Below are 12,039 nucleotides of genomic sequence, written 5' to 3' on the forward strand. Positions count from 1 at the left end.
TCTCTCCTAATAAACTCTCATCTTCCCATTATCTTGTATTTTGTAAATGTTTATAAATATCTCTACACTAATTTTCCCTCTTTATTTGCAATAGGTATATTCTTTATTTCTAAACCACGTCTTTATGCATTGATTAGAATTTCCAGAACAACGCTGAACAAGTCACAAGCACCTGGGTTTAAAGTCATCAGATTTTCAGTATGGCATCAGTTGTTTTTCACTGTTTTCAATTTAGTGATTCAATTTTCACCTTTCCATTGTTTTCAGGTCTTGGTACCCTCTTCATCGTTTGCCTTAGTACCCTCTTCATCATTTGCATTAGTTGCTACTTCCTTTTGAATCCTGATAAGAAAGTGAACTGGAAATTCCAGGGTTTTTCCCTCCTAAGCTATTTCAGCATAAGTAATTTGCATGGACTGCTCTTCAGAAATGCCTCCTTCCTTTGAACTAAAATTTATTTTTAATAAATTCAAATGTTTGTCTTTGTTTTGTTTATCCTAATAGTGCAAAGTCGATTCTTGTTCAACGCTGGTTTAGGGCAGGAGTTCTCAATCTCGGCACTGTTAACATTTTTGGCTGGATAACCCTTTGTTGTGGGGGGCTATTCATTCCATGTTTAGCAGCATCTCTAGCCTGTACTAAGTAGATGCCAGTAGCAGTATTCCCCTAGTGTTACAACTTGCAATGTCTCCTGACATTACAAGAGTCCCCTTCAGGGCAAGATTGCCCCTGGTTGAAAATCACTCATTTAGTCAAGCAGATGATATGGATTCCATCAGAGACTAAACTTGCCTTCTATCATTGAAGACTCATTTTCAATGTCACCTTCTCAACAAGACTTTCCCTACATAACCGACCTAAATTAGGACATTCTCCCTACCTGCAGCCACTCTCAAACACAATCTTTTAACTATCATAGTACCTTTCAAAGTGCGGACGCTTGACGTCCTCAAGACCCTTTCAAAGGGTCTGTAAGGTCAAGGCTGTTTTCATATAAGACATGCGCTTCCTCCCTCTGTATTGCTATTTATACTGATGGTGCTGACACCTTGGCATGAACCAAGGCAGTGACACCAAACTATAATGGCAGTTATTGCAGTCTTCATCACCGTGCACTCAGTTAAAAAAATGTCAGTCCAGTGGGAGGCTGAGGTGGGTGGATCACCAGGTCAGGAGATTGAGACCATCCTGGCCAACATGGTGAAACCCTGTCTCTACTAAAAATACAAAAAAAAACTAGCTGAATATGGTGGTGCACGCCTGTAATCCCACCTACTTCGGAGGCTGAGGCAGGAGAATCTCTTGAACCCAGGAGGTGGCAGTTGCAGTGAGCCAAGATTGTGCCACAGCACACCAGCCTGGCAACAGAGCGAGACTCCGTCTCAAGAAAGAAACAAAAAAAGAGTCCAACTTAAGAATGCTCATGAAGCAGTAAAAAATTAATTTTATTAAATCTTGACCTTTGAATATACACACAGTATTTTTAACACTTGAGTTAACAAATGGGATGTGCATATAAAGTACTTTTGGCTCCTTATAGAATGACTGGTTATCTTAAAGAAAAGTCCTTGTGTGATTATTTCAACTCTAAGTTCAACTAACTGCTTTTGTTATTGGAAGAAAGACAAATTATTCAGACTTGAATTATTTGGCAGATATTTTCTCTAAAATGAATAAAATGAACCCGTCATTTCAAGGAAAACGACGAACTGTATTTGTTGCAAATCTGAATAGATCATGAATAAGGCTGACCACATCCCAATATTCAAGACTCTTCTAATGAGATCAGTGGTGGTTTTTTTTCTTTTTGGAGACAGAGTCTCGCTTTGTCGCCCAGGCTGGAGTACAGTGGCACGATTTTGGCTCATTACAAGCTCCGCCTCCTGGGTTCACGTCATTCTCCTGCCTCAGCCTCCCAAGTAGCTGGGACTACAGGCGCCCGCCACCACGCCCGGCTGATTTTTTGTATTTGTAGTAGAGACAAGGTTTCACTGTGTGAGCCAGGATGGTCTCAATCTCCTGACGTCGTGATCCGCTCGCCTCAGCCTCCCAAAGTGCTGGGATTACAGGTGTGAGCCACTGCACCCGGCTAGATCAGTAGTGTTATTTAAAAATGTTAATCTTAATAATAACCTTAATAATCTGTATAATGTGTCAACATCTGGGAGAACTGTATTATGTCAGTGATCCAACACAGATGCTCCTCATTAACTGATGATGGAGCTACACGCAGATATACCCATCAAAGTTGAAAATATTGTTAAGTCAAAAGTGCATGTACTACACACCCAATTCACAGAACATCACAGCTTAGCATGGCTTACCTGAAATGTGCTTGGAATACAATAGCCTATCATTGGGCAAAGTCCTCTTACACAAAGCCTATTTTATAATAAAGTGTGGAATAGCTCATGTAATTTATTGAATATTGTTATGAAAGTGAAAAAGAGAATGGTTGTATGGGTACCCAAAGTATGGTTTCTACTGAATGTACACCTATTTTGCAACATTGTAAAGTTGAAAAATCTTAAGTGGGGGACCATTTGTACTTTCTTTTTTTTTTTGAGACAGAGTCTTACTCTGTCACCCAGGCTGGAGTATAGTGACACGATCTTGGCTCCCTGCAACCTCTGCTTCCTCCGTTCAAGCAATTCTTATGCCTCAGCCTCCTGAGCATCTGGGATTATAGGAGCACGCCACCACGCCCGGCTAATTTTTGTATTTTTAGTAGAGATGGGGTTTCACTATGTTGATCATGCTAGTCTCGAACTCCTGAACTCCAGTGATCCACTCGACTCGGCCTCCCAAAGTGCTGGGATTACAGGCATGAGCCATCATGCCCAGCCACCATTTGTACTTTCTAAATGACCAAAACATGTTATAAAATCATGTGCTGGTAAAAGTTTCTTTCAAAGTACCGAGTATAAAAAGTTCATTCATATAGTTTAATGTTCTGTAACCAATCAAGAAATCACCTATTGTGTGGTATTAAATATGTTACAGTATCTGAAAGGCTATTAAAATACTGCTCTTTTTTCTAACTACACAGCTATGAGACCAGGTTTTCTTTTTCTTTTCTTTTTTTGAGACAGAATCTCACTTGTCATCCATGCTGGAGTGCAGCGGCACCATCTCAGCTCACTGCAACCTCTGCCTCCCAGGTTTAAGAAGTTCCTGTGCCTCAGGCTCTTGAGTAGCTGGGACTACAGGCGTGTGCCACCGTGCCCGGCTAATTTTTGTATTTCTAGTAGAGACAAGGTTTTGCCATGTTGGCCAGGCTGGTCTTGAACTCCTGGCCTCAAGTGATCCACCCACCTCGGCGTCCCAGGTGTTAAAGTTACAGGTGTGAGCCACCAAGTCCAACTTTAGGTATACATTTTCTTTATATGCTTAAAGCAAAATAATGTTTGAGCAGTTTGACTACAAACGTAGCTAAGATAATCCAGCTGTTTTCTATTAAGCCAGACACTGAGATTTTCAAAACTTAAAACAATGCTAACACTTCTCACTAAATTTTTTGTTTTGGACAGTATGGTTATTTTTCATAAAAATACATTATTATAACTTATAATGAGCTTATTACTTTTAAATGTATTAATAAATATTTTTAAGTTTTTCAGTTTTAATTTATAATAGCGTAGCATCAATAGATAACACACCTATACTTACACAAATCACTTTTCGGTCTTCAATAATTTAAGAGTATAAAGGGGGTCCTGAGACCCAAAAGTTTAAGAAATGTCTCTATCATCACATCAGTACATTCGATTGCTTTTGTGGCACTTGCTGCCAACTGAAATTCTTACTCAGTTATGTTTACTTATTTACTGTTCAGCTTTCCTTAATTAGAACACGAAAGAGCAGAGACCTTGTCCATATTATCGAGTATTATATCCCCAGTGACTAAAATCTGACCCAGCATTTAGTAAGTGTTCAGTATGATTCTGATGAATAGAACGAATGTAATGAGTAGACAACATATTTAGCCACAGACAAAAGATGAACCATTTTAAATTTATAGGACATACACATTACCCTTTCATCAATTTGCAGTTTTAGGATAAGGATTAAGGAATAGGCACTGAGGGCAGTTCCAGCAGACATGTATCATGTCTACTCTGTAGGGTCTGCTCTCTCCCGACTGCCTCCAGAGCCTAGTCATGGGTAACACCTCTGCTCTCTGCTGGCTGTAGCTGCCTCCAACTTGTGCAAAGCCCGTAGGCTATCAGGACTGCTGAGTGCTTCCTGAAGTTGAAGATGTCTAGCCATGAGAGGGAGGCCAAGTTATGTGCTATTACCCTCTGAGTGAATAGATGTTAATGTGGTTCAGTCAAAAGTCCCCTCTAACTTCTTGAGGTCACTTTGTTTCTAGTTTCTGGAGCTAAACTTTTCGTATTTTTATATCCCATTGACTGATAAAATGAGAAATGTACTTGAATCCTGCGCTTACAATACCACTTGCCAGCAGGGCACGGTGGTTCACACCTGTAAACCCAGCACTTTGGGAGGCTGAGGTGGGTGGAACACCTGAGATGAGGAGTTCGAGACCAGCCTGACCAATATCGTGAAACCCCGTCTCTACTAAAACTACAAAAATTAGCCAGACATGGTGGCAGGCACCTGTAGTCCCCAGCTACTCTGGAGGCTGAGACAAGAGAATTGCTTGAACCTGGAGGTAGAGGTTGCAGTGAGTTGAGATCGTGCCAATACACTCCAGCCTGGCCGACAGAGCGAGACTCCATCTCAGAAAACAACAACAACAACAACAAAAACAAAAAAGAAAAAACAAAAAACAGTATCACTTAACTTACCCAAGGAAGTTATCTTAGAATCTACATTCTCTTATTATAAATTGTTTCAATTAATCTAGTTTCCTAGTCCAAAGGGCATTAGAAACATTGAACCGAATGAGAAAATGAAAGGAAGCTGGCTAAGCTTAAGATCAGCCAGCAGCACATACCAAAAGGTAATAATAAGCAATAAAGGAAAATACAGACAGAACAGAAATGATAACTCATAGGTACCGAAGCTAGGACCATTTAGAGCAGGAATAATTAGTTGTATACTCCTCCAACTCACCTGAAAGCATTCATTCTACACTGCAGTATAATCCTTATAACAGAAATCCCAAATCAAATAATGATTATGACATTCTATCTAAGAGGTTAGAACAGATACAAGTGATACAACTACTATGCTGCTTAGTTACCCTGAACTAAGGTACCACCTTAGTTCCAGTACCATTGCACTCCAGCCTGGTATTATTAATGGTATGTCATATTTTTTACTGTTAAGTACTTACATGTGAATAAGTGTAAGAAAATGGCTGCTTATTGGTAGCATATAAATTCAGAGTCAGGAATGATGATGATGCCACAGAACCAGAGACTGTGACATTGGTGGCTGAGAGAGCAACATCTGTGCCTTTTGATACTTCAATGTACACAAACTTCATTTAATGCAAATTTTAAATACTGTAAAAAATTACCTTCAGTCTATGTATATAAGGTGTATATAAAACAAATGAATTTCATACTTAGACATGGGTCCCATCCCCAAGATCTCATTATGTACATGCAAATATTCCTTAAAAAAAAAAAATCCAAACTCTGAAACACTTCTGATCCCAAGCATTTTGGGTAAGTGACACTAAACCTCTACAATTTACTCAGAGAAACAAAGACCAGATCACGAAGGTCCTGTGTGTTACAAGAAGAATCTACGCTGAAGATATAAAGTAGAGATGATTTTTAGAAAGTGCAGTAAGAAGGCTACTGCTAAAATCACAAAGAGTATGAACATCTTCTTCTAGAAGGAATGGAAGTCAGAATTGATTCATAAACAATTTAGGGAGTTGAACAAGATTTAGTGAACAATTATGTTTTAGGGAAGAGAGGGCAAGACACAAGTGGGATGAAAGCTGGGTTTTGGACTGGGGTGACTGGGTAGCTGGAGGCACTTGGCACGGATACAGTAAATACAGGAAGAAAACCAGGAGGGGTGTCCTCACAGGAAGATTGTGGGGGAACCACTGATTTCAAGAATCAGGTAACTGTGGCACTTATATCTCTCAAGTTGCCTGCTTGGCCTTCTTTCAAGTGTACTTTACTTCCTTCTGTTCTTGCTCTAAAACTTTTACAAACAAACAAACCAAGCAGATAACTGATAACTGTAATTCTAGCACTTTGGGAGCCAGAGGTGAAAAGATCGCTTGAGGCTAGGTGTTTGAGACTAGCCTGGGCAACATAGCACAACCCTGTCTCTACAAAAGTAATTAGTAATAATAAATAAATAAGAATCAAACACTTCAAGAATGAAATAAACACAATTTAAATAAACTTGAAAACCTGAGAGAACAGTTAGAAATCTATTTGTTAGATGAAAGTACAGAATTTTAGTATGTTGCAACAGCAGGATATGCTGCTTTTCGATGTTATTTTTAAAATCCAAAATAAACCCAAATTGGGACTTACTGATTTCTCACGTAAGGTGTCTTGCATTTGTTAATTAAGAGATTTCAAATATAAATAAAGCCAAATCCATACCTTTTCTGCTTTTTTATCAGAAATGTCTTGCTTTTCCAGAACAGCCATGCTCTCCTTCAGATTCTTCACAATGTCTGCTGGAGATTTGTGAGACTTTCCGAACGGGAACGGCATGACGGCAGCGGGAGGGGCCTCCGCTGCACTCCACCTGTGCTACCTAGAACACAGCACAAGGTTCCTGTGAGCAAACACTGGGATCAATGGAAGACAGACTTTCTAAATCCTAATCTGGGAAGAAAACTCGTGTTTAGGAAAGTCATTTTACATAGCTTTCAAAATCAGTAGGAACAGGGAAATCCACAAATATATGCAAGAAATGATAATACACAGATGTCTTAGAATTACAGAACACTGTATTTTTCAAAACACTTTGTTTTTCTTTCCTTCAAATCAACTGCTCTCCTAACCACCCAAATGGGGATGAATACACTGCCTGATGCTACTGAGGTAGAGAGCAGCAGCTCCCACTCACAGGGCAACTGTTACTGCCAGGCCTGATGCTGAGCACTAGAATTCATCATTTCATGAAACCCTTTCTAACAATCTCCTGCTCCTGTTTACTGGTGAAATTTAGCAAGGTTGAGAGTCAGGCTCAAGGTACTAAGTGGTCGAACAAGCTCAGATCTGTCTTGATCCAAAGTATCCTTAATCACTACACTGTACATCAAAATGACAGTTATCTATTTTATAGCTGAGGCAACTGAGGCAAAAACTTAGGTAGTGTGTTTAGCCAAACAGCACTAGCAACAGCCTACTATCTAGGTCTCTCCAGACGCTCTTTTCCCAGTGTTCATGCTGCTCCTCCTAAGCACCCAGTGGGTTGCCCCGAATATGACACACACTTCCTTGGCATACCCATCCTCTTATTCAGGCAGTCACAGGGTCTCAGAGCTAGAGAGAAGGCTGGATGGGGGAAAAAATCTCCCATTAAATCTTCTAATCCCCTATGTGACAGTTGTCAACGTGTATTTGCCTGGATTTGACCATCTCCTATGAAAGAACTCGCTGGATAAAACCCTGGGGATGATGAACTTCTAGAAGTTCTTAATTTTGGGGGTGTAGTAGAAAACAACATTTCAACCACATAAACCACAGTATTACATCATCCAAAAGGAGGACATGAAACTATTCCAAGAAGGCACTATGAAGAAACAAAGTTAACAAGACAAACAATGGAAGTGACTGGGGAACATGTTGGAAGTTAACCATTTTTCAGTAAAAAAAAAAAAACTAGAAGTTAAACTCATAGGCACTAAACAGTTTCGTATCAGACACCAAAAGATGACACTTTTTAGAAAAACCTTATGGATCATTTAGATCAGTGGTTTTCTAAGTTTCAAAATCCTATATTTAACTGCCCAAGGTGCTCCCCACACACACCCAAGTAAGAAAAGGTGGCTCTCAGACACCCCAACCCTACGGTTTTCCTTCTATATAAACACAAAAATACGTCCATTGCATAGTGTAACACTTCTTTTGAGCTTTGCCTAATATTTCATTTGATGAACAAACTTGCGTGCTTTTCCCTTAAGTTTGAAATAGAGTGACTTACATATTTGTTTATAAAGAATGTTTAAAACATGCAAATGAATGCTAATGTCAAGCCTACAACTAAATCATAAACGAGTATGTTATTTCTCAACATGTTCTGATGTGACCTGTTCCAACCCATCTCTAACCCCAAATATTGTCTATCTCACCTTCTGTCACCTTGTAAATACTTTTTTGATAAAATTAAAACCACATTTTCATTAACCAAAGAGAAACAGTTTAATGCATGTCCTTTGTCATAGGTTCTTAAATATCCAAGAATTTTCTTTTTTTTGAGAGTCTCGCTGTGTCACCCAGGTTGGAGTACAGTAGCACAATCTTGGCTCACTGTAACCTCCATCTCCCAGGTTCAAGCGATTTTTGGGCTTCAGCATTAGCCTCCCAAGTAGCTGGGACTATAGGTGTGAGCCACCAACCCAGATAATTTTTGTATTTTTAGTAGAGATGGGTTTTCACCATGTTGGCTACACTGGTCTCAACTCCTGGCCTCAAGGTATCCACCCACCTTGGCCTCCCAAAGTGCTGGGATTACAGGTGTGAGCCACCATGCCCAGCCATAAAATCCAAAGATGTTTAAGTCCACTTCTAAATAACTTTTCCATGCCTAAAAGTTTGAACTGATGTTAGGGGAGTCACTCTCAACTAGCTGTCATATGATTGCTCTACAAGCTAGATGGGACAAAAAGCCTGGGTCATTCTTTTCCTTTTCCTGGATCATTACTTTTTCCTTTGGGCAGGGGAGTGGGCGTGGAGGGGGGGGGGCATGCAGGTTGCTTCTCCATAAACAGTGTATCACACTCACAATATGTCCTCTGAAAATATTATCTTTCCTATCTGTAACTCTGCAAATAATAGCAGTGATGTGGAGGGTGGGAATGTTTAAACGGTATTTTGCAGGAAGTGTTACGGTGCTATGCAACAGAGATATTTTCAGCTCTGGCTCAATAGTGAAAGATGTGACTTTCCAGGGTAACAGAGGTTTACAAGTCCTACCACACATCAAAAGTTGCTTATAGCGGAAAGAGTATAGCCACCAAAAAGAACACATATATAAAATATTTCTGTGGGGGCAAGGGGAGGCACGACACAATTATTTCTGTTAATTAATATACCAGGCAGCTAAGATTTTACAGAACATATGAACAAGTAAGACTGTATTCTATAAAAATACAGGCCAGGTGAGGTGGCTCGCACCTGTAATCTCAGCACTTTGAGAGTCTGAGGTGGAGGGACTGCTTGAGGTCAGGAGTTCGAGACCAGCCTAGGCAACATAGCGAGACTCTGTCTCTACAAAAAATTTAAAAATTAGCTGGGCATGGTGGTGCATACGTGTGAGCCCAGCCAGCTAACTGGAAGGCTGAGGTTGGAGCATCACTTGAGCCTAAGAGGTGGTGACCGTACCACTGCACTCCAGCCTGAGTGACAGAGTAAGACCCTAACTTAAATTTAAATAAGAAGGAAAAGAAACACAGTAACAACTACCCAAAAGAAGAAGTGACATTCCTCAGTAGGATCCAAATACATTGGTAAATAAAGCATTTTTCATGATTTAGTTTTAAAAATACAGTTAAAGGCCGGGCGTGGTGGTTCACACCTGTAATCCTAGTACTTTGGGAGGACGAGGCCAGCAGATCACGAGGTCAGGAGTTCAAGACTACCCTGACCAACATAGTGAAACCCCATCTCTACTAAAAATATAAAAATCAGCTGGGCGTGGTGGCGTGCGCCTGTAATCCCAGCTACTCACGAGGCTGAGGCAGGAGAATCGCTTGAACCGGGAGGGGGAGGTTGCAGTGAGTTGAGATCACGCCACTGCACTCCAGCCTGGGTGACAGAGCAAAACTCAAAAATAAATAATAAATAAATAAATAATACAGTTAAAAACTATCCTCTTTAAAGTATGAGTGTAATAATTCTCAAAAATCATGTATGTCCTTAGGCTCATCAACTCTTAATAAAATTACCCAAGATTTTGGTAGGCAAAAACCAGGAAATAACACTCCCCAAAACTTCTGCATTACAGAATTTGTTTCTTATGTTCAGGTTTGCTAAGTATCAAGCTTAATTATCTTACATAGTCATGTAGCTGCCTGATAAGGTTTCTGTCAATGATTGACTGCATTACATGACAGTGGTCCCATAAGATTACAATGGAGCTGAAAAGTTCCTATCACTTAGTGCTTTGTGCTACAAATACCTACTGTATTCAACACAGTAACATGCTGTACAGGTTTACAGCCTAGGAGCAACAGGCTATATCACACAGATTACTAGGTAGTTGACTATACCATCTAGATTTATGTAAGTACTGTACACTCTATGACATTTGCACAACGACGAAACTGCCTGATGCATTTCTCAGAATCCATCCCAGTTGTTAAGCAACACAGGAGTTAATTCCTTCACAGGCTCGTGTGTGACCTTCAGACAATGCTCAAGTGATAGCAAAGGCACCTTTAAGAGTGGACTCCAGTTGGTACTGCTTTATCCCATGGGCACATGTCTGAGTTTTGAAACTGACAATCCCTAGAGTATGGAGATGCCCAAGTTGGAAGTAGCAATGGTTCGAGAAGGGTCCCAGCAGTTTAAGGATACATTTCACCATAACAATCCACCTACCTTTCTCATCTCCCCTTTATCATCAGCAATATTTCCTTTAATATATATTTGGAGGAATTTAAGGGAATAACACGAATCCACTGGTTAAGATCTTCAATAATTTTTCACTGCCCTTAGAATAAAATCCAAATTCCATGACAAAAAACCCAAAAGCAAATGTAATAAAAGCAAAGATAAATAGCTGGAGCTTAAAGTGCTTTCGCATGGCAAAAGAACAGTTAGCAGAGTAAATAGACAACCTAGAGTGGGAGAAAATCTTCTCAATATACATCTGACAAAGGACTAATACCCAGAATCTACAACAAACTCAAACAAATCAGTAAGAAAAAAATAAACAATCCCATCAAAAAGTGGGCTAAGGACATAAATAGACAATTCTCAAAAGAAGATACACAAATGGCCAATGAACACACGAAAAAATGCTCAGCATCACTAATGATAAGGGAAATGCAAACCAAAACCACAATACAATACCACCTCACTCCTGCAAGAATGGCCATAATCAAAAAATCAATAAACAAATACATGTTGGCATGGATGTGGTAATCAGAGAACACCTCTACACTCCTGGTGGGAATGTAAACTAGTACAGCCACTATGGAAAACAATGTGGAGATTCCTTAAAGAACTAAAAGTAGAACTACCACTTAATCCAGCAATCCCACTATTGGGCATCTACCCAGAGGAAAATCATGGAACCAATCCAAATGCCCATCAATCAACGAGTAGATAAAGAAACTGTGGGGTGTGCGTGTGTATGTGTATGCGTATATATATATATGATGGACTACTAAGCCATAAACAGGAATGAATTAACAGCATTTGCAGCAATCTAGATGAGACTGGAGACTATTACTCTAAGTGAAGTAACTCAAGAATGGAAAACCAAACATGTTCTCACTGATATGTGGGAGCTAAGCTTTGACAACGCAAAGGCATTAAGAATGATACAATGGACTTTGGGGACTTGTGGGGAAGGGGGCGAGGGATAGAAGACTATGAACAGGCCGGATGCGGCGGCTCACGCCTGTAATCCCACCATTTTGGAGGCCAAGGCAGGTGGATCACCTGAGGTCAGGAGTTTGAGACCAGCCTGGCCAACATGGCAAAACCCAGTCTCTACTAAAAATACAAAACTTAGCCGGGCATGGCGGCGCGTGCCTGTAATCCCAGCTACTAGGGGGACTGAGGCAGGAGGATTGCTTGAACCTGGGAGGCATAGGTTGCAGTGAGCTGAGATCATGCCACTGCACTCCAGCCTGAGCAACAGAGTGAGAAGGAGGAGGAGGGGAAGGAGAAAGAGGGGAAGGAGAAGGAGGGGAAG

The 12,039-nt window shown here is 40.3% G+C and overlaps 1 protein-coding gene across 1 annotated transcript in view; it reads right to left on the reverse strand.

Moving 5' to 3' along the window:
- Nucleotides 1-12,039, reverse strand: part of CAB39 (calcium binding protein 39) — a 107,569-nt gene that overhangs the window by 55,178 nt on the left and 40,352 nt on the right. Inside the window, exon 2 of the mRNA XM_011998089.1 lies at nucleotides 6,546-6,702. Coding sequence (XP_011853479.1) covers nucleotides 6,546-6,659 — 114 coding nt within the window. The 5' untranslated portion in view covers nucleotides 6,660-6,702. The remainder of the gene's footprint in view (nucleotides 1-6,545; nucleotides 6,703-12,039) is intronic.

The sequence above is a fragment of the Mandrillus leucophaeus genome, unplaced genomic scaffold (genome assembly GCF_000951045.1).
Source record: "Mandrillus leucophaeus isolate KB7577 unplaced genomic scaffold, Mleu.le_1.0 Scaffold555, whole genome shotgun sequence".
NCBI classification, from domain to species: domain Eukaryota; kingdom Metazoa; phylum Chordata; class Mammalia; order Primates; family Cercopithecidae; genus Mandrillus; species Mandrillus leucophaeus.